The 23,793-nt window shown below is 44.6% G+C and overlaps 1 protein-coding gene across 4 annotated transcripts in view; it reads right to left on the bottom strand.

The window, feature by feature from the left end:
* LOC137644107 (nuclear pore complex protein Nup58-like) overlaps positions 1–23,793 on the bottom strand; it is a 129,698-nt gene that overhangs the window by 69,204 nt on the left and 36,701 nt on the right. For all 4 annotated transcript variants that reach the window (XR_011045130.1, XM_068377057.1, XM_068377055.1 and 1 more), the window contains exons 7-11: positions 13,371–13,481; positions 2,950–3,040; positions 1,703–1,877; positions 1,118–1,313; positions 210–410 (exon numbers count right to left, since the gene is read on the bottom strand). Coding sequence is in view for 3 of the 4 variants with exons in the window: in XM_068377057.1 (XP_068233158.1) it covers positions 210–410; positions 1,118–1,313; positions 1,703–1,877; positions 2,950–3,040; positions 13,371–13,481 (774 nt within the window). In the remaining variant the exon portion in view is untranslated. The remainder of the gene's footprint in view (positions 1–209; positions 411–1,117; positions 1,314–1,702; positions 1,878–2,949; positions 3,041–13,370; positions 13,482–23,793) is intronic.

Genomic DNA, 23,793 nt, shown 5'->3' with positions numbered 1-23,793 from the left:
CCCATCACCCAGCAGTAATTAAAACCATCTCATTAAAGTTATAAAAGCTGTATCAGCTTTGCTGAAAGCATACTCCTACTGAAGAATTAGGGTTTGTAGTCACGTAAGAACAAGTAGTAAGAAAAATATGGTAGGGTTTTTCATATCAGCGTTACTTAAAACTCCAAGCTAACAGAAGCATTAAGAAAAATATAACACTGACACTTTACCTCCCAAAGCCGGTCGGACAACTGCTGAGGCAGGTGTTTCCGCAGACTTTTTACTCTGCTCACGGAAGAAAGCTTGCTCGTTAGGAACAGTTTTAGTATTGAGGCGATGACTCAACTCGACAAGCTGTGCATGTTTGGCATAAACTTTTGAAGCCAGTTCTTTTAGAGCTTCATGTTCTCTCTGCAGAACCTCTGCAACATCTAAAGAAAAAGTTCATCTTAAGTTGAGGAAGGATTAATAAAGAACTATTAATTATGTTAAACACAAAATATGAAGCAATTGCTTGTGGGAAAAAAGAAAAAAAAACTAGCAAAACTGTACATGGTATGACCTTGTCCGGTAAATTAGTAAAACTTGTAATTTTAGTACAAATAGCAAAAAATTATACTAAATTTACCTCATATTGGACTTCATCATACTAAAATGAATTATAAAATGAAATCAGTGAATGCGTTAAATTTCCAGTATTATATGAGAGAGAGAGAGAGAGAGAGAGAGAGAGAGAGAGAGAGAGAGAGAGAGAGAGAGAGAGAGAGAGAGAGAGAGAGAGAGAGAGAGAGTGTGTGTTTGTGTGTGTGTGTGTGTCCCCTTTTGTTCTTTTATTAAGTTGGGTACCCCAAACATAATTATAGATGCGAGAACTTCCCTAATGCGTGTCCCTTCAATTTGAAAAATAGGAGTTTACAGGCATTCATGTAACTAAATTGTATTAGTGGAAGCTCTTCAAATGGGACTGGGAGTGAACATACATGGTGACTAGAGGAGGAGACGATGACAAGAAGTAGGGAGTGTCTTAAATGAATTGACAAAATTTCCATTAGTGTAATAATTCTATCTAAATTACTTACGAACTTGACACGTTCCTACTCTACTTGTTGATATCAGACAAGTAAAAATAAATACCTACCATCCGGAGTTTCACAGGGGTTGTTGGCAGCTTGCATGCATAAAGAAACTTCATCAATTTTGTTGCGGCAGTATATCATCTGAGCCTCAAAAGATCGAACTAAATTAATGAAATATACTTCGGGAGATTTATTTTCTCCCTGTAATGCCATAGGTGTATCCTTTGTTCTTCGTGCCATTTCTACATGTTCTGCTTCCTGTTAAAAAAAAATCACTACATTACTCAAGTTTAACTCCTATATGCAAGATAGTTATCAAGTCTGGAATGAATGTTTAAATCCTCATTGCATCTAACCAATTTTTTCTTTCTTGTTTAAAAAAAAACATGAAGTATTAAAAATGAAAAATATTCAAACATAGGGTAAAATTTTCTCATGTCAATGTGTCCAAACTTCTCATACTTGCATGGAAGATTAACCTGGTTAAAATTTTCAACATCTCGAATAAAATTATTCTACCGTACTTACCCTCTCAAGTGCAAATATCATACATCAACATAACCTTTGACTTTATATCATGGAATGTCAAAATTACAATCATAATACAGTATTCTATGAGAAATATAATGAATATATTTACAAAGTACCTTCATAACTTCTGCCTTTAGATTAACAGCACTAGCATGCAGCTGAAGATAATCACTGGCCAACTCTGCCAGACTCTTCTGGATTTCTTCTGCCTTTTTTCCAACCTTATGGAAAGGATCTGCTTTAAGACGAATGTTCTCCTCTGATGCGCAATTTTCTGCATTTCTCCAAGTCCTGAAAATTTACATCATAATCATTTCTCAACCCCTCAAAATTCTTATTAAAGTAAAAAATAAAAGTTTTCTATATAACATTCATGTTCCATAAATATTAACGTTAATTAAAGCAAAGGAAGCCACTGATTAGAAAGTACCAAACATCTACTAATAAACAATAGAATATCAAGAGCTGCACTTTAAGTAGTTTCTGTCAATACTGAAATGAAGGGTTACAGTTCTTAACAGAGTCACTTGTTATACTCGCAAAAATATTATCAATATTTTCTACATTTATCAATATGTGACAGTTTTGACCCCTCTGGCCTCTAATGTGACGGTGCCGAGAGAAGGTTGTGAACTCAAAGGCAGGATGCAATCAACTGAGTTCACAACCTTCTCTCGGCACCGTCACAGGGGCCATGATCTTAACAAACTTGAATCTACACTACAAAAGGATTTTTGTGTATTAATTTAAGAAAATAAATTCCTATTGTTCTCAAGAAGAATTTGAGATTTCTCCAGGACAGTTTTACATCAAACTGTGTATCCCTATGGCTGACCTCATACTTGCTCTCCAAGATTAAAGAGCTTTTACTTGGATTTGTCATGTTTAGCCTAATAAAACAGATGAAGTACCCTCCTATTTGACACTCTTTCTTAATAATCTCATCCAGGGAAGACAGTGGCTTCCATCTGATCACAACTAAATCCCCTTCAACCAAGGATAATTTGGGCAAAGACTGGTAAAAAATTATCAAGCAGTGCTCGATTAGTAAACACAGGACAGGATTACATAGACATTAAAATGGAAAATGAACATTTTAATCACAAAAACTCATCAGCATTCCGCTCTGAGAGGCTTATAACTTATGAAATGTAGGGAAATGCCTAAAAAGAAACTGATGAAATATCCATTTAAAAATGCCAAAACCCAGGAAACAGTTTCCAAGAAAACTACACACTATAGCTAACTGATAATAAGGATCCTGCCTTGGGTCAACTTAGTGTCTAAAGAAAGGCTCCAATATTAAAGTAGGATGTGAATAATAAGTAATGATTGTATAGTATACCGTATAATTTTTACTCACTCAAAAACTGCAATTGTACTAAAGAGATCAGGTGGCATCTGCTGTTTCTTTGCTGACTTTCCATCAGTCTTGGCACCGGTGCTGTTAGTACCTGAGAAAAATAAATCTGGAATTAGTTATTGCAACCTTTCTAGTTGAGGAAAAGAATAGTGTAGATGCAACAGTTCCTCAGATGGCTCAGTCACTCACTGAACAAAGGAAAAGGCAACCGTTTTGGCTGATGTTTTTGACAGTAAACAGAGTAATGAAAAACTTGAACTTCCTTATTCTGTTTTCCTGAGGCTAAACTAACAAGTTTACCTTTTCGATATCGTGAAATTAAAGCTCTGTTGATGGACCTTGATGCTTATGGAGGTGTAGACCCAAATGGTATTTTTCCTTTGTTTTTTATAAAGACTGCAGATTTCTTAGCTCCAAAGTTATCTGTTATTTTGCGCAAGTTAGCAAGAAAAGGAGCTTTTAGCACTTGTTGGAGAATTGGTAATGTTACTTCTCTATGTAAATGTGTTTGTGGTAGCTCAAGTCCAACTGATTACCGCCCAATTACCATAACTCCCATATTATCTAAAGTTTTTGAACATCTTCTGGCAAAACGTCTTAATAGGATTGCGGAAGGTAATCATCTATTCCCTAGTTTGCAATTTGGTTTTCGTAAAGGCCTTGGAGCATGTGATGCCCTTCTTACAATCTCCAATGCTGTACAGAAATCCCTTGATTGTGGTCAGGAAGTTCGTATGATGGCCTTGATTTTAGTGCTGCCTTTGACCGTGTTAATCATGAGGCCCTTGTTTTTAAACTCAAAGAGCTGGGAGTGGGTGGGTCGTTTCTTAGCATTATTATTGATTTTTTAAGTAATAGATCTCAAAGAGTTGTTGATAGGCATCATAATGATTATAGTAATGTGATATCCGGTGTTCCACAGGGTAGTGTTCTTGGCCCATTACTTTTCATACTATATACACATGACATGTGGTTTGGCCTAGAAAACAAGCTTGTTGCATATGCAGATGATGCTACTCTCTTTGCATTAATTCCATCCCCTGAATGTAGATCTAGGGATGGTGAATCCCTTAATAGAAATCTAGCTAAAATTAGTGCATGGTGCAAATTATGGGATATGAAGTTGAATCCTAACAAAACTCAAAGTATGATTGCAAGTAGGTCAAGGACGGTGGCTCCTCAACATCCGGATCTCAGTATTGATAATGTTTCTTTGAATTTGTATGACTCTTTTAAAATTTTAGGTGTGATTCTAGACAGCAAATTTACTTTTGAGAAACACATTAGGTCTGTGTCTTCTTCAATTGCACAAAAAATTGGCTTATTGAGAAAGTCTTACAAGATTTTCGGTGATCAATCTATTCTGAAGAAATATTTTAATGCTTTCATTCTACCTTGCTTTGAGTATTGTTTTACTTTCTGGTCTTCAGCTGCTGATTCTCATCTTAAGTTGGACAGAAACTTAAGGTCTATTAAATTTCTTATTCCTGATCTAAATATTAATCTTTGGCACCGTCGTTCAATTAGTTCATTATGCATGTTGCATAAGATTTTTCATAACTCTGACCATCCTTTACATTCAGATCTCCCTGGACAATTCTATCCAGTTCGTAATACTAGGCAGGCAGTTAATTCTAATAGGCAGGCCTTCTCCATCCTGAGGCTCAATACTACACAGTATTCTAGAAGTTTTATTCCAGCTGTGACCAAGTTGTGGAATGATCTTCCTAATCGGGTAGTTGAATCAATAGAACTTCAAAAGTTCAAAGTTGCAGCAAATGTTTTGTATGTTGAACAGGCTGACATGAGTCTTTTCATAGTTTATATATGACATATCTGTTTTGACATTGTTACTGTGTTTAGAATGATTTATTGTTAATTTGTTCTCATCATTTATTTATTTCCTTATTTCCTTTCCTCACTGGGCTATTTTTCCCTATTGGAGCCCTTGGGCTTATAGCATCTTGCTTTTCCAACTAGGGTTGTAGCTTGGAGCTAGTAATAATAATAATAAAACCTAATACTGTATAAATCATGTGGAAACCTTGAAATAAAATTGAAAAAACATTTAAAAGAATCACTAGGATCTAATTCTGAAAACCCTGAAAAAATCTATTTTAAATCTTAAAAAGTACTACAATTACCAAACTTTAATTGAAAATTTTCTGTTGCACAAGTTGATTTAAGCCTCATTTAATAGTTTAACTGCTACTTATTCCAATTTGTTACTTTTTTTAAATGTTTATCTTATTTCTCTTTTACAGTATATTCTTCATTTTGTTTATGTTAAGTAACAAGTTGCTTTTGCTTTCTCTATTAGGGCCTTTGGGGTTGTAGGATTCTGCTTCTCCACTAGAGTAGTTCTTTTTATAGTTTATTTATAATTTATTTGTTTTTGATATTGTTAATAGTTTATATGTGACATGTCTGTTTTGACGTTGTTACTTTTTTTGGAATGATTTATTGTTAATTTGTTCTCTTCATTTACTTATTTCCTTATTTCCTTTCCTCACTGGGCTATTTTTCCCTGTTGGAGCCCCTGGGCTTATGGCATCTTGCTTTTCCAACTAAGGTTGTAGCTTGGATAGTAATAATAATAATAATATGCATTTAGTAAATCCCTATGATTAACTATTCCTAAAGGTTATTTTAGAAAAGAACTTAAGACAATAAATTAAAATAATACTTTGTTCAACCCTTTGCATATGAGAATAAAAAAGCCATGTTGACAAATATTAGTATTTAAATTCTACAAAATATTGTCACCACAACAACAAATTTTCTGTTGCTTAAAACGGGAGTTACTGCTTCAATAAATATCAAAATATTGTCCAAATTACGCATGTGAGATGCTTTCCTCTTAGATAAATTTCTCAACTTCATGGTAATATGTAATGGAGCCTTTGAGTTTGCAATCTTTGGATTCTTATCATTGACATAACAATTACAAAGATAATATCAAAACTTTATTTTATCATAGAAAATATATGAAGATTGAAGATTGTATCACTGATTGCATTCAAATTTATGGGTCAAAAGGCACCCAGTATTTTGAATTAAAGTCTAGTTGAAAATGAATATGAAGTGAATAATTGCCAAGACTAAAAATATTTTTTTTTTTCTAAATAACTAATCCAATTTCAGGCTTTTCAGGATCAGCTTTGATGTACTCAACATTGGTCCATCGATAAAAAAAGTTTAACAATGCTACATCGATAAAAGAATTTCAACCATGCTCCATCATAAAAAATGTTATTTTCATTAGTAAAATAAATTTTTGAATATACTTACCCGATAATCATGTAGCTGTCAACTCCGTTGCCCGACAGAATTCTACGGAAGGGATACGCCAGCGATCGAAATACAAGAGGGGGGTGTACTCACCAGCGCCACCTGTGGCCAGGTACTGCAGTACTTCTTGTTGACACCACCTCAATTTTTCCTCGGTCCACTGGTTCTCTATGGGGAGGAAGGGTGGGTCAATTAAATCATGATTATCGGGTAAGTATATTCAAAAATTTATTTTACTAATGAAAATAACATTTTTCAATATTAATCTTACCCGATAATCATGTAGCTGATTCACACCCAGGGAGGTGGGTGAAAACCAGTGTACATGTATATCAAGAAGCTAAGTATCCCGTATTTCATATTATCAGTTATTCAAAATAACAATGAAATTATAAGTACCTGGTAAGGAAGTCGACTTGAACCATTACTCTGCCTTTAATAAGTTCGTCTTCCTTACTGAGCGCAGCGTTCCTCTTAGGAGGCTGAACAACTCTAAGGTGCTGAAGTATCAAGGGCTGCAACCCATACTAAAGGACCTCATCACAACCTTTAACCTCGGCGCTTCTCAAGAAAGAATTGACCACCCGCCAAATCAACAAGGATGTGGAAGGCTTCTTAGCCGACCGTACAACCCATAAAAAGTATTCAAGAGAAAGGTTAAAAGGTTATGGGATTATGGGAATGTAGTGTCTGAGCCCCCGCCTACTACTGCATTCGTTGCTACGAATGGTCCCAGGGTGTAGCAGTACTCGTAAAGAGACTGGACATCTTTGAGATAGAATGATGCGAACACTGACTTGCTTCTCCAATAGGTTGCATCCATAACACTCTGCAGAGAACGGTTCTGTTTGAAGGCCACTGAAGTAGCCACAGCTCTCACTTCATGTGTCCTTACCTTCAGCAAAGCAAGGTCTTCTTCCTTCAGATGAGAATGTGCTTCCCTAATCAGAAGCCTGAATAGTAAGAAACTGAGTTCTTAGACCTTGGAAAAGAAGGCTTCTTGATAGCACACCATAAGGCTTCTGATTGTCCTCGTAAAGGTTAAGACCTTTTTAGATAGTACCTAAGAGCTCTAACTGGGCAAAGTACTCTCTCCAGTTCATTCCCCACCAAGTTGGACAGGCTTGGGATCTCGAACGACTTAGGCCAAGGACGTGAAGGAAGCTCGTTGTAGCAAAAACCGAGCTGCAAGGAACATGTAGCCGTTTCAGATGTGAAAACTATGTTCCTGCTGAAGGCGTGGATCTCACTTACTCTTTTAGCTGTTGCCAAGCACACGAGGAAAAGAGTTTTTAATGTGAGGTCCTAAAAAGAGGCTGATTGGAGAGGTTCAAATCTTGATGACATAAGGAACCTTAGGACCACGTCTAGATTCCAGCCTGGAGTGGACAACCGACGTTCCTTTGAGGTCTCAAAAGACCTAGGGAGGTCCTGTAGATCTTTGTTGGTGGAAAGATCCAAGCCTCTGTGGCGGAAAACCGCTGCCAACATACTTCTGTAACCCTTGATCGTAGGAGCTGAAAGGGATCTTACGTTCCTTAGATGTAACAGGAAGTCAGCAATCTGGGTTACAGTGGTACTGGTTGAGGAAACTGCATTGGCCTTGTACCAGCTTCGGAAGACTTCCCCTTGAGACTGATAGACTCTGAGAGTGGATGTTCTCCTTGCTCTGGCAATCGCTCTGGCTGCCTCCTTCGAAAAGCCCCTAGCTCTTGAGAGTCTTTCGAAAGTCTGAAGGCAGTCAGACGAAGAGCGTGGAGGTTTGGGTGTACCTTCTTTACGTGAGGTTGACGTAGAAGGTTCACTCCTAGAGGAAGAGTCCTGGGAATGTCGACCAGCCATTGTAGTACCTCTATGAACCATTCTCTCGCGGGCCAGAGCGGAGCCAACCAACGTCAGCCGTGTCCCTTTGCGAGAGGAGAACTTCTGAAGTACCCTGTTGACAATCTTGAACGGCGGGAATGCATACAGGTCGAGATGGGACCAATCCAGCAGAAAAGCATCCACGTGAACTGCTGCTGGGTCTGGAATCGGAGAACAATACAACGGGAGTCTCTAGGTTATCGAGGTAGCGAACAGATCTATAGTTGGCTGACCCCACAGGGCCCAAAGTCTGCTGCAAACATTCTTGTGAAGGGTCCACTCTGTGGGGATGACCTGACCCTTCCGGCTGAGGCGATCTGCCATGACATTCATATCGCCCTGAATGAACCTCGTTACCAGCGTGAGCTTTCGATCTTTGACCAGATGAGGAGGTCCCTTGCGATCTAGAACAACTTCCACGAATGAGTCCCTCCCTGCTTGGAGATGTAAGCCAAGGCTGTGGTGTTGTCAGAGTCCACCTCCACCACCTTGTTAAGCTGGAGGGACTTGAAGTTTATCAAGGCCAGATGAACCGCCAACAACTCCTTGCAATTGATGTGAAGTGTCCTTTGCTCCTGATTCCATGTTCCCGAGCATTCCTGTCCGTCCAAAGTCGCACCCCAGCCCGTGTCTGATGCGTCAGAGAGGAGACGGCGGTCGGGTTTCTGAACAGCCAAAGGTAGACTTCCTTGAGAAGAAAGCTGTTCTTACACCACGCGAGAGTAGGCCTCCTCTCTTCGGAAACAGGAACTGAGACCGTCTCTAGCGTCATGTCCTTTATCCAGTGAGCAGCTAGATGATACTGAAGGGAGCGGAGGTGGAGTCTCCCTAACACGATGAACAGGGCCAGCGATGAAAGTGTCCCTGTTAGACTCATCCACTACCTGACTGAGCATCGGTTCCTTCTCAGCATGCTCTGGATGCATTCTAGGGCTTGGAAGATCCTTGGGGCCGACGGAAAAGCCCGAAAAGCTCGACTCTGAAGATCCATACCCAGGTAGACAATGGTCTGGGATGGGACGAGCTGGGACTCCTCAAAATTGACCAGGAGGCCCAGTTCCTTGGTCAGATCCATAGTCCATCTGAGAATCTCCAGACAGCGACGACTTGTGGGAGCTCTTAAAAGCCAGTCGTCTGACGGAGCCGGACACAAGATCATGGTACTGCTGCACAGTCTGTGAACTGTCAACCATGGGGAAGCGAGGAAGTACAGTGACAACCCGAAGCTGTCTAGACTGTCTGGGTCGTACAGACAACTCCTTATCGGGTTGCTGAAGTTGCCGCACTGCGTCACAACAAGTCACTTCTGCTGGTTGTTGAACGTCTTCCCAGTGACACACTGACTCCGTAAACTAAAAATCCTCTAACAAGGACTAAGCTTGGACTGCATGTCTTGCAACACAGCTCAAGGTCTATGGGAGCAGGTGTGGTAACAGACGGGGTTAGCGACTGAAGTGGAACCATTACCTTCCCTGGAAGCATGTTATGCTTAAATAAAAGTCCATAGGAGGCTACGCAGCTAAAGGCTCCTCTCCAAATGACAGAGTCCTCAAGGGAATATCAGAAGGAGGGAGAATAGCACTTTCTCATCTACAGGAACCATATCCGAGAAAAGCTAAGTTCTCTCAGTGAGGGTTTCACTGGTGCAAAAGCAGCAGACTAGAAGGCAACGTTATGAAACTGCTTGACAGTCTAGTGAGTTGGAAACAACCAAAGATGTGTGACTGAGAAGCATGCGGTAAGGTATGCAGAGCATGCTGTATGTAGAGCATGCTGTAAGGTAAGCAGAGCATGTTGCATGGCGTGTGGCTTATGCTGCATGGGATGAGGCTCATGCTGCATGGGATGAGGCTCATGCTGCTTAAAAGAAATCTGAACCTGACACTAATCTAGCTGTCCGAGGATTTACCTGGTGAGACATCAGTCTCTTTACCAGAGAGTTTTACCAGATTTCCCCGGGCCACCACGTGACACAATTGGTAGTAATTCATTCAAATTACCTCTAATGAGTCAATATGGATAAATATCAACACAACATCGTGTTCAAATAGAAATAAATTTCTACCTCATACTTGGGATCGAACACTAGCCCCTTCTAATGAAATTAGAATGTAAATTTATTAATAAAACATTAAAAAAAAAAAGAATACAAGTGAGTATTATTGATTGTTCCATTTAATGTTTTTTTTTTTTTTTAAGTTGTAAGCTGATGGGATAAGCTCTTGGCTTTCATATAGCCCACGGCTCAAAAACTGAGATAGATAGCTGCTAGCAGAAAGTCAACCCTTTAAGAAGTGATAAACCTGTCTCTTGAAGACAAAAAGGTTGTAGGAATCAGTGTTATTGTATTATATACAAATAAAAAATTATCTAGGGAAATTTGATGAAAATGGGGTAATTTCGTGGACGAATCTATGGTAATTTGTCCAACTTGACCTGGCAGCACTGTCAAGAGTTGCGCTTGCCTCAAGGGTTGAGGTGGCTGTGCAGAGAGAGGCTCTTGACTCACGAGTTGAGGTTCTTGAGGTGCTTGCCTCGAGAGTTGAGGTTCTCGCCTCGAGGAAAGTGGAGGTGGTTGCTGCGAGAGTTGAGGTGGCTGCCTCAAGGATGGTAGAGGTTGTCGTACCTCAAGAGGTTGCTGCCTCGAGGGTGGTTGTAATGCAAGATACTCCTGCCTCAAGGGTAGAGGAGGTTGTAAGGCATAAGGCTCCTGCCCCCATTGTTGAGGAGGTTGCTGCGTGGTAAGAGGCTCCTGCCTCAAGGAAAGTGGAGGTTGCTGCACAGCGCTGGTATCTGGCAACTCCCAACGCGGCAGCTCACGCATGGAGGTAGCTTGAGGAACCTCAACCTCATACGTCTGGCAGATTGTACTGCGCAGAGGAGGAGGAGCGTTCGCAGGAGGAGGTGTATTAACCTTCTCTGCCTGAAACTCCTGCATCAACACCGCAAGCTGAGACTGCATTGTCTGCAGCATAGACCACTAGAGTTTAAGAAAGACAATAACAAACGGAGCTACTGTCCGTTGAGACTGAGGGTCTAAAACAGCTGGTGCGGCAACAGACGGAGCTACTGCCTGTTGCGATACCACCTTGCCTCTCTGGGAGGTGTGCAGTTGTCGTACTGCAGCAAGTCCGAACTGACCCAGGGCTAATGGCTACACCTAGGAGTTGGACTTGTGCGGAAGGGACCGACTTGCACTTAAAAGCTGCAAGATTTGGTCCATGGTTTCTGCGAGAAACCTCTTCCGAAGACGAGGAAAAAAAGGGCTCTCTCGTCTTTGTGTGGGTGGGGTGATCACGTCGGCAACGTGTGTAGATACACCCGAAACCACGGAGGGAAAAACGTCTGTTCGTCGATCAAGGCCTGCTGAACCCATAAGTCCTTCGACATTACTTCTCCCCTGGGCTTGGGAGCTTGTAAGAGGTCCCAGACTAGGCGAACAACTGGCACGAACAGACGAACCCTCGAACGCAACACTGTAACACTTTGCGCTATCACTTATCACTTTTGATTTTCTGTTTGCACTTATTTCACTGAACTCGAAACTTTAAGTGGTTTGTACCTGAAACACGCAATTCTATCCTTCCTTAAAAGTTAGTAATTGCGAAAACAGAATTACAATGTAACAGAAAAATCTAATGAAAGATAAATAATTCAGTGGCTGGAAAGAGACTAAACACTAGATCAAATAAACTACGTTTAAAATCTCTCACCGCATAAAGCTTGAGAACAAGAATAAAACTCTATAAACGTTTACCTTCTTCCCCTAAAGAGACTAGGGAGAAGAGCAAAAACGATAACAACGTTACTCGCTTGAACGAAACGTTTATCCTCCTCTCTCTCCCTCCGTCTCTATCTCTCTCTCTCTCTTGACTTAGAACCTGAGAGAAGAGCCCAATCATATATATCGTTAAAACATATTATTGTTAAAGGAAAAAAACTGAAAGATTTCCCAAATAAAAAGTTCCTTTATTAGAATTAAAACCATTAAGCTAAGAAAGAATGAACAAAACGCTAGAAACGGTTTACTCTTACTGCAACGTGACACCGTGAAAATTCTCTCTCTATCGTAACGATAGAGCGCAAGTTGAACGTTCTGAACGTCAACAACTGCAGAGACAAAACAAAACGTTAGTTCAACTTTGAAAACAGTACGAGACTATCAAAGAAATTCTTTCAAAAACATTAAAATAGCATAATATGTTAACAGGTAAAACCGAAATGACGGGCTCAATGTTAATTAACTTCGGTACCAAGAAAAGACCGCCTACTATTAGGAAAGGTCGAATATAAACAAATATAAAAATTAATTTTAATAAGTTTATAATAAAAGGAAGTTAATCGAAGAGGCCTATAAAAGGCGGAGAGATATAAAATAAATCTATAACTTTTGTTAAGCAAAATTAAGAAAGAGAGTCTATACTCTCTTAGACACCAACACTTCCGTCTAAGGGAAGGGTCGGCCATTTAAAAGTGAAAGAGAGTTCATACTCTCTTCGTCACCATAATTAATCAAATTAATTCCAAAAACTAGCTAAGCTAATGATAAAACTTCCTGAATAGCGAAAGCTAAACTCTAGAGCAAATACATCACCAAATCGTGAGCAAAAACTCCAGAATCAACAGCGTATCCATGTAGGTCTAGCCGGAGGCACGACAGAGGAAAAATTGAGGTGGTGTCAACAAGAAGTACTGCAGTACCTGGCCACAGGTGGCGCTGGTGAGTACACCCCCCTCTTGTATAGCGATCGCTGGCGTATCCCTTCCGTAGAATTCTGTCGGGCAACGGAGTTGACAGCTACATGATTATCGGGTAAGATTAATATTGAAAAATAGATCAACAATAAAAGAAATTCAACAATGATTTGCTAATAAAAGAAGTTCAACAATGCTCCATCAATAAAAGAAGTTCAACAATGATCTGCTAATAAAAGAAGGTTAACAATGATCTGCTAATAAAAGTAGTTCAACAATGCTCCACCAATAAAAGAAGTTTAACAATAAGCCATTAACAAAGAAAGTTCAACAATGCTTCATCAATAAAAGAATTTCAGCAATGCTCCATCATAAAAAAGATCAACAATGTTCCATCAATAAAAGAAATTCAACAATGATCTTCTAATAAAATAAGTTCAACAATGCTCCACCAATAAAAGAAGTTTAACAATGCTCCATCAATAAAAGGAATTCAACAAAAGACAAATCTTGTGATAAATTGATACAAATTGCTACCATAATGACATAAGTATAAATAAAACTAAACTTACCTGCATTTGCAGATGGCGGCTGAGCACCACCCAATCCAGTGCCAACTCCTCCGAGGGCACCTGAATTAGCCAATGGGGCTGCTGTTGTTTGTTGTGTAGCACTGGTAACCCCTGAAAATTGGCATAACGATTAATTCGTGAATTTTTTAACACAAGTTTTTTAGTTGTAACATAAATTTGTTCCGTAACCGAAATACAAACCACGCTATTTACAAAGGGTTATTACTTTTAGCGTAGCTGAAATGGCGAGCCATTAGAATTTAACGAGGGTGTATTACCCCCGCGCTAGTTAGCGGGGGGGTAGGGGAGTGGTAGCTAGCTACCCCTCCTCCCCCTCACACACAGGTGAATACTCACTTTCACTTTTGGCTCGGACTGTGACAGACGTCTCTGTCTTGGTCCTCGCTTGGCAGCCATTGTCTGTTTTGTCTTTACTTAATCGCTTACTTTTCTTTTACTCAATATATATGTAAACATGTTTTCATGTTTGTATATATATTTGAGTATAGAAATAAGTAAGTTTCCTTTTCAGATGTGTGTGTGTAGTGTACGATATCTACGTGGAGGCCTCGGCAGTTAGGCCACCACGGCCTAATTTTATGGGTTGCGATCGAGTTTGACTTCGGTCTTTCTCTCTCTCTCTCTCTTGAGGTCGTTCACCCTTTTACTATGTTTTACTACGCCCTTGTAGCTTCCTTCCCGTGTGGGTGGGGTTGCTACGCCGTACATTTTGTCTCAATTAGTTTATGAATCTAATTGTAGTTGTTAATTTTTCAGCTTGTAGAACGATTCCTTTCGGGGTTTTCGTTTTTTTTTTTCTTTAGTGTTCATTCTTGTTCCTTTTCCTCGGGATTCCTCTTCGGAGCCTTCCCGGGGGAATGAATGTGTACTAATATTATTTGTTTTATTTTTTTACAGTTACCGATCTAGTTCGTTTCTGTAATATAGCAACGGTGTGAGCTGTCTGGTTGAGTCCTGGGGATTCGGCTGTTGCTGCCTCCCCCCTTGTATTGTCGTCAGGGGCGTGTCTCCTTCTACTGGTAGTACTCCCGTGTCGACGGACAGCTCTCCAGTTCATTTTAGAAGTCAGGAGGCTTGCCTCCTTGGGCGGATAACTTTCCTTCCGAGGGAAGTTTTTTCCTGTCCAGGCTTGAGCTTTTCCTCTTTTGGGGGGTTCTTCTCTTGCCTTTTTTTCGTGCGACTATGCTCTTGGTGCTGAGCGGTCGCACCTGCAGTTTCGCTCAAGGGGCTGGGCAACTGCAGGAGCTCCTCTTCGGAGGATTGCCCCTTTTAGGTCACTGGCTGACCAGTCTCTTCCACGAAGTGTTTCTCTTTCGTTCGCGAGAGAGTACACTCATAGAGACTCCTCTTCGGAGGTTTCTTCTGTTGCTGTTGCTGTTGGCCTCCCTCGCCGTAAGGCCCTCCGTCCGCCTCGTCGTAAGGGCCTCTCATCTCCCTATAAGGGTGCTTGAGGCGCCTTTTTGAATCTCCGTTTGCAGCCTACAACTTCTTTGTCTCGATCTTCCGTCTTGGTGCAGATGGACAGCAGTCTAATCTCGTCTTCCGACGGGCAACGGTCTTCCCGACGGACAACGGTCTTCCCGACGGACAGCGGTCTTCCGACGGACATCAGTCTCCCGGCGGACAACGATCCCTTCGGGGCAAAGGGTTGCCCCCACGGGGGTTCTTCCCTTGCGTGTCAGGGTTTCCCTGCGCGCCCTTCTGTTCGTCAGCGCTCTCCTGTTCGTCAGCGCTTTCAAGATGATCTTCCCTGCGGTTCCTGTTACGTGCCCTGTGCGCCCACGTTCGCCCTCGCGATCTAGAACTTCGGTTCAGGTCGGGGTCAAGGACTCTTCTTCTTTGCGCAGGCTTCCACGCGTAGCCTTCTGCTCGTCAGCGATCATCAGCTCGTCAGCGATCATCAGCTCGTCAGCGATCATCAGCTCGTCAGCGATCATCAGCTCGCCAGCGATCGTCAGCTCGTCAGCGATCGTCAGCTCGTCAGCGATCATCAGCTCGCCAGCGATCTCCGGATCGCCCACGTGTGTTACAGCTGGCACGCCAACGTTCTCCAACACTTCTGAAGGAACATGGTTCGCCAGCTACTAGCTCAACTGCGGATGCTGATCGCCATCGCGCGACCCTCAACTGCAGATGCTGATCGCCATCGCGCGACCCTCAACTGCGGATGCTGATCGCCATCGCGCGACCCTCAACTGCAGATGCTGATCGCCATCGCGCGACCCTCAACTGCGGATGCTGATCGCCATCGCGCGACCCTCAACTGCGGATGCTGATCGCCATCGCGCGACCCTCAACTGCGGATGCTGATCGCCATCGCGCGACCCTCAACTGCGGATGCTGATCGCCATCGCGCGACCCTCAACTGCGGATGCTGATCACCATCGCACCCTTTCACGCGATCATTCACCTGCGCATGCTGCTCGCCATCGCACAACCCTGAACGATTGCCCGCTTACGCATGCTGCTCCTCATCGCACAACCCTGAACGATCGCCCTCTTGCGGATGCTGATCACCATCGCACCCTTTCACGCGATCATTCACCTGCGCATGCTGCTCGCCATCGCACAACCCTGAACGATTGCCCGCTTACGCATGCTGCTCCTCATCGCACAACCCTGAACGATCGCCCTCTTGCGGATGCTGATCACCATCGCACCCTTTCACGCGATCATTCACCTGCGCATGCTGCTCGCCATCGCACAACCCTGAACGATTGCCCGCTTACGCATGCTGCTCCTCATCGCACAACCCTGAACGATCGCCCTCTTGCGGATGCTGATCACCATCGCACCCTTTCACGCGATCATTCACCTGCGCATGCTGCTCGCCATCGCACAACCCTGAACGATTGCCCGCTTACGCATGCTGCTCCTCATCGCACAACCCTGAACGATCGCCCTCTTGCGGATGCTGATCACCATCGCACCCTATCACGCGATCATTCACCTACACATGCTGCTCGCCATCGCTTACCGCCAGCGATCTTCTTCACCTACGCGGCAGCACGATCCCTCGCCGTCACGCCCATTCGCCTGCGCGCCCGCGCGATCGCTCGCCTGCGCGCCCGCGCGATCGCGCGCCCGCTCGCCTGCGGGCCCTCGCGACCGCTCGCCTGCGCGACCACTCACCTGTGCGCCCGCGCGACCATTCGCCTTTGCGCGACCGTTCGCCCTCGCGCGACCATAGTTCGCGGCGAATTCCACAGCCGGTGGTAGCAGCAGGGACGCGTGCTCCTAGGCGGCACTCGGGATCACCTCCATCCAAGCACAGGTTGGTAGTGCAGGACGAAGACAGGTCAGTACAGCATTCTTCCCACCTTCTTTTCAGGCAGGAACCGTCGTGTCCTCTCCAAAGGATCGCCCGATCCCTTTCACCTTAGCGAGGATTTCGGACTCTGTGTCCTTGGAGCAGCAGACATGGTTTGATCCGCTGGCACGGGCGTTAATGAGGTTTATGAAACCAGCACTCACCGGCCAGGGTAACAAACCAGCGGCTGTCTCTCCTACGCTGAAGAGAAAGAGAGGAGTGGACTTCGTGGTGACTTCCCCCAGGGCGAAGTTGGTTCCCAAGAGGTCGGTCCCGAGGGTCCCCTCTCCTGCACGAGTACTCTCTCCTTCTCCCGCCCTGGAAGGATTTTTGGCGGGGGGGCTTTCCGTTGAAGATTTCTCCATCGGACAAGGGGTGACTGCTTACCTCTTCCTCTGGGACCTTACCAGGTTCTTTCCCTCCTCGGTTACGGCCCGAGGTTTGGTTCAAGGAAGCTACAGGAAGATCAAGGGTACTTTCCTCCTCTCGAGCTCAGGCACCTTGGCCTTTCGTCGTTAAGTATCTACTTGCGGACAAGCTCGATGTTGTACCATCTGGACGCACTGACTGAAGGCTTCCTTCGGGTGTCTCATCTGTGGAGGTCAACGACCTCAGACACCCTTCCATCCTTGAGAAGAGTTTTGTCTTTGCCCAAGGACAGAGACTTAAACATCTGCTGTGCGGAGTAAATCGACTTCCGGTTTCACTCCTCCAAGGCGCTTTCTTCCAGACTCTGCAGGGCTCCAGCTCCCTTTTCTTTCAACCACGTCGGCCTAAGTTATCGGCTACGACAACTGGGACAAGGTGTCCAATTGCAGTTTCCTCCTGTCAGGAACAGATGGCACGGGAGACTCCCCCGGGGGGGCATAGTCCTAAAAGGAGTTCACGAACTCTAGGATTGCAGGTTTTTTCGCTGGGAGGATGCTTAAGGTTACTCATCCGAATGACAGCTTCCCGATGCCCATTCCCGCACAATCTCTGTGAGTAGCCAAGGATATCGCGCCTGCCGTCTCTGTCAGCGAATTCAGTGTCTCTGAACCTCTATGCCATAGCATCAGCAGAGTTGCCCGGTTGGGCAGAATGATCCATACCTTAGGCGAAGGTCTTCCTTAGGATCATCGACGGCTTCACCCCCGGCCCCCTCAGTCGATCCTTTCTTGTAAGGAAGGATCTGAGAGGGGATGTCCATAGTCGACCTCTCAGCCCTGATCAAGTTTGTCGAACAAACTTCGGCCAGCGTAGACCAGCAGAATCGATCAGACTGGTAACGAGGCGACAGGACTCCTTTAACCCTGGATCGGAAGGACGGGTACTTTCAGTTTCCATTCCATCCATCTTCCAGGGTGCTCGTCGAATTCAGCCTAAACTGCAAGTATTCCTGCTTATGATGCAGTGTGGCTATCCCGCCGTGGCATAGCAGGTTTGTTTCCCCAGAGAACTCTCCCTGCCTTCCTCTTGGCCGCTCAGGTGCAGACTTCCGCCTCCTCTGCTGTTTGGAGGGCTGGTCAACTCCGGTAGGCTCGGGTTTCGACCTTCTTCAGCGCCGGGAAAAGCTTCCGAATGCTGACCATGAGTGTGGGCTCATGGTATTTTGCTTGGAGCCTTCTCTTCCTCTGCCTCAACATCTGGAGTATCTGGCCATGATATTGAGTCAACCGCCTTACCACGTTGGAAACCCCGCTTCTCGTCCGTCCAGCGAGGTTAAGCAACGTCGGTACTTGGATGGGTGACCACCTGGGGACGCCAGATTCTGTTACTACATCCTCCGAGCCTTCCTTTCGGTTCACCGTGGCAAGACTGAGGAGAGTCGCAGTACCTGTTCTCAGTCAAGCAGAGTTTTCAGCCCTACCTTGGAACGTTTCCTAGTTCTTCTTTCCTCATTGACCCGTTTATAGTCCGAACGGTCGCCTCAGGATAAGTTCCATGTGGGGCGATCCAAGTTCCGGTGGCTTCAGGCAATGTTTAACCGGACTCCCTGGCCCTATGGGACCAGCGGAACTATTAAACCTGCAATGGGTGTTGACCTATGGAGCCTCTTGATGGTAGTGGATATTCTCGTCCTTTCCCCACATTCTTGATGCGGTTCTCGGACTCGTCAAAGGAAAGGGGGGGGGGGGGGGGCATGTTCCGGTCCAGGCCTATGGTCAAGACCTGAAGGATACCTCTCCATCATTCAGGCAGGCTTAAGGGCCTTAGTCTGGCCCCTCTTCAGATCCTACCGCTCCTGCCAAGTCGCCCCGTTGCGTGTCGACTTCATGCTAACCAGCAGGGGACGCATTTTCACACCTTCACATCTTGCAGTAGAGATATCGGGATGATTGAGATTCTCTCAATTCCACCATCGGCTCTCTCATTCCAGGCAGGGGAATGTTTCTCTCAGACTATCCGAGCAGAGCCTCATAGAGAGAGTGTACCTAGGGGTCTTTGACCTTGGGTAACCAGCAAGTGCTGGTCTGGGGGACCTGATCGCGACAGCTTGGAACTTCAAGCTTCCGCTAGTTTTCCCCCCAGTCTCAGACCCCGAGACTCTGGCAAGATGCATTCCGGTGATGGTGGGACAACTTCGACGCCTGCGTCTTCCCTCCTTTTTGTCTGCGGACAATGGGTCTCAACAAAACCAGGTTGTCTGTCAACCTTTCAATGGGAGAGCTCCACTGGGACTATGTGCAGAACGGTTTCTGGACCCTCTGCTTCCCCTGACGGAACTCCCGGGAGAGCTTCTCCCACGGCGCAGACTACTCAAGCAACCACACTGCGACATCTCTCCCGAACCGGGGCGTCGCTTCGGCTTCATGCCTGGAGACACTACGCTTCCTCCTCTAGAAGAGACAACCCGCTACAGTCGCGGCACGGAGGTCGCGTCATCTGCGATAGTCATCCACAGGGGTCTCCCAGGCAAAGTGAAGAGTCTAAGGTGGTTGGTGCCGTGGGAGATATACCTCTTCCCGTGAGGCCTCTTCTCCAGCAATAACGGTCTTATTGCCTTTCGGCGGGAGGAAACTCCTTTCCGCTCTTGGCAATGAAGCCTGTCGCTCAGCCTTTCCCTGACCTTCAGGCTTAAAGGAATAACTTTTTCCTGCCCGCTGGATCTATCCTCGCTCATGCGAAGCTACGATCGTCCCTGCCCTAGTCGGAGGAAGACCTCCAACTTGGAGCATGGCTCGGACTTTTAGTCCTTTAAGAGATCTTCTCAAGACCCTTTTACGACAGGCCTCGGATTGTATTCCGCCCTGGGTCTTCTGCTCACTCTGGCCACGGCCAGTGTGTAAGCAATCTTCTTGGTCTCTTACTACTCCCCCCCCTTTCTAAGGAAGAGGGGAAGGCAACATTCAGGCTCGCTCCTGAGTTGTTGGCTAGACTCAGAATCTGAGGGTCCCGACCCTTCGGTCCGATTCATTCAAGATTTTGAGTCTCCATTCTGTGTCTGATGTCCCAAGACCTTCTCTTTCTTGCCAGTACAGGAATCGAGAGGTTAGCGCTGGGAACAGCTGCAGTTTGGCCTCAGTTGCAGCCGATTTGGGAACACAAGGAGGACATGGGGGGAGAGTCACCAGTATACCTCTTCAGCCCGGACTCAAGGACATTCATCTCGACCTGTCTTCAGACCCTCCCCCGTCACGTCGCCCTACAGCACGATGTTGGATACATCGCAACGTCCCTCGCCTTCGAGTAATACTACTCTGTGACGCAGGTGCTACAAGCTGGAGTCTGGAAGCGTCTGATGACCTTCGCAGCCCGCTTCCTGCAGGGCGTGACCCACAGGAGTCTCGATACGTTTTCTATCGCTCTGTGGTGGCTACACAACAGCTGGTCTAACCTCAGGCTCCTTTTTGGACAGGTAGCAGAAGGTTGAGGGCATTGTTGTCAGGTTTTAGTCTGCATGAACGAAAGAAGTATGTCTGGCCCTTACTTCTTTCTTCATCATCCCCTCTACGGGGAAGCAGCATCCTGGTCTCTGCATAGCTGACCTCGAACCTCTGCAGGTAAACCATGCTTCCTTGTGTTCCGAGTATTGAGTCAATACTGTCGCGTCCCCCATACCCTGACGAGGTGGTATTGGGAACGTCTTAACCCAGAGTTCCTTCTGGAACTCCAGGTCAACTGCCTAAGACGGGTCACACTTCTTCCTTCACACACAAGCTTACGTAGGCCACATGGTTCCTTGCGGTGCAAGGAACTTGTGAGGTGCAGGGACTCCTTTTCTCGAGTGCGACTCACTCGGATTCTGAGTCCCCGGGTAAAGCCAAAGCCAGTATGGCTGGGGACTTTCCACCCTTCCTAAGGGATAAGTCACCCTTTGTAAATAGCGTGGTTTGTATTTCGGTTACGGAACAAATGACAAATTCGAAGATAATTTGTATTTTTCCTAACCATACAAACCTTAGCTATTTACACATATTTGCCCGCCAGCCCTGTCCCCCAAGACAAGTCCTACCTCTAAGTGAAAGTGAGTATTCACCTGTGTGTGAGGGGGAGGAGGGGTAGCTAGCTACCACTCCCCTACCCCCCCGCTAACTAGCGCGGGGGTAATACACCCTCGTTAAATTCTAATGGCTCGCCATTTCAGCTACGCTAAAAGTAATAACCCTTTGTAAATAGCTAAGGTTTGTATGGTTAGGAAAAATACAAATTATCTTCGAATTTGTCATATCGTTGTCATTTATAATCTATTATAGTCTATACCCTTCACTCAAAACACCATTCTGAGCCATAGTCTTTGAAAGTCATGACTGAGAGGCGCTTATCTTGGAGAAGGAAGACAAGGAAATCCGTGATTGGTGGTAGAAATGTTGACTAGAGAAGTATCCTTTCTACAACAACCATAGTAGAAGATGGCCAACTTTCCATTTACAGAGGACCATCGCAGGTATCCAGGCATCTCCTGTATAGTGGCTCACGAAAAGCCTTTCACTCGGAGGACATGCTGGATAGCCTCCAACCATGAAGTTCAAGTCACATCACAGAATGGTGCTACCTCTGGAGATGCGACTGACATACCAGTATGGACCATAATTGGGGTAGTTCTTTCTGGATCTCGACAAGTAGTGCTAACAGATCGGAATACCATTCAGTACGTGACCATATGTGAACCACCAAGGTCATCCGGAGTCCCGGAGAAATAAACACTCGATTGATTAGCGAATGGATCAGGCTGAATGTCCGGGTGATTCCATGGGTACTGGAAGGTGTCTTCACACACAAGGAGCTTCCTGTTTAGCCCTGTGGGGAACAAGTCGATCCCTGGAGAACCACACATGGCGAAAAGCCTCTCCGCTATGCAGTTGTGTAAGGGCCACTCCGACCCTACAACATGCCTCTAGCAATTGAGTATGTCCGCTGATACATTCGCCTTGCCTGGGTGAATGTCTATGGCGAGAAATGCTACTACAGTGGTACTGTCGCTAATCAACACTACAGAGTGCTTCCTCAAACGTTTTAGGAATGCCGAGGGCAAGAAAGATTACTTGCATTGTCAGAATGTTGATGTGCAGGTACCTTTTTTCTTCTGACCACACTCCTGAGACAGGTGTGTGCTCCACCCTTCCTACAACACATCTGAGAACAGTTGCATATTGGAAGTTGGAGTAGAGTAGGCCTCCCTTGGTGAGGTTTTTCTCCTTCAGCCACCCGGTAAGATTGTCCCAAGCCTCCTGCCTCACTAGTACAGGAAGAAAAGGGGGATCCCTCGCGGCTGAACAGTGATCCTTCAAACACCACTGAAGAGCTAACTGGTGGAGGTGATTGTGGGTAACGAGCAGCTCCAGCGAGGAAAGGTAGCAGAGAAAACTATGCTAGTGTTGAGCTGGGAATTTTGTCTTCAACAAAAATGGTCATGCTACCTTCTTGAGCTTGCTGATGCAATCGCTAGATGGCAAGATTCTTGCTGCTGATTATCATCATCATTATTGCAGTACTAGCTATGCTACAAACATAGTTAGAAAAGCAGGATGCTATACGCCCAAGAGCTCCGACAGGGAAAATATCCCCGTGAGGATAGGAAATAGGGAAACTGATACCCTCAAGCAAGTGAACTCTAAATAATACAGTGGAAGACCATAGTTCAGAGGGTATAGTACTACCCAAGACTATAAAACAATGGTTGGATTTTGGAGAGTCCTCCTAGAAGAGCTGCTTACCATAGCTCTTCTACTCTTCCCAAGTGGAACCTAGATACTAAACAATTACTGTATAGTGCAGTAGCCAGCTCCTCGAGTGGAAAAGAATTTTTTTGGTTTTATTAGTGTTCTCAGTTGCTTTAGGAAAGAGGAGAATGTGTAAAGAATAGGCCAGACTATTCGGTGTATGTATAGGCAAAGGAAAATTGAGTCATGATCAGAGAGGGATCCAATGTAGTACAGTACTATCTGGCCAGTCAAAGGCATGCCCAAGTTCTACAACCTTTGCTTAGGTATGAAATTAGACTTCCCCCAGTTTATCACAATCTCCAGATCGCAACAAAACGTGAAAAGCTGTTCTCATTTCTGTAGCAACTGCCTAACAGAGTAGGCCAGGATCAGCCAGTCGTAGAGATACACAGCAACAAAGCTATCTCTTGCGAGGGGGCCCAAGCTGCTACCGAGGTGAACATCAGTGAACACTTGAGGAACAATACAAAATACAAAGCACAGAATCTTGACTTGATACACTGTACATTTAGACACAGGAATTCCAGGAACACCTCGCTCTGAGGAAGTACACCATGTCATGGCAAAAAGGAGTTCAGGCAGAGAGAGCATTAGATAAGGAAAGTAGAGGCAACTTATTTTTTCAAAACAATGCTATATCAGCTACTAAGGATGGTAAAATAATTAGTAGGGGTACCATCTAGTGAGGGATAAAATATCAGAAATATTAAAAACTCTTTCTTTAATTGATGATTTTTTCAATTTGCTTGCATTATTTTGGATAAAAAAAAATTAATAACAGGCATATACACTGTATGGGAACACACTTTCTGCACAAACTGATAATTTGCGAAGATCACATCTGGCTTAAATTTTACCTTGCATCCCCTTGGAAAAGTTAATTTGAAATAAAATGCCTTAGCAATTGATAAATATAGTTTAGCATCCACTGTAACATAGAATATAA

The sequence above is a fragment of the Palaemon carinicauda genome, chromosome 7 (assembly GCF_036898095.1).
Source record: "Palaemon carinicauda isolate YSFRI2023 chromosome 7, ASM3689809v2, whole genome shotgun sequence".
In the NCBI taxonomy this organism is placed as follows: Eukaryota; Metazoa; Arthropoda; class Malacostraca; order Decapoda; family Palaemonidae; genus Palaemon; species Palaemon carinicauda.
The sequence above is the reverse complement of the archived record's forward strand: the minus strand, read 5'-3'. Positions and strand labels throughout refer to the sequence as shown.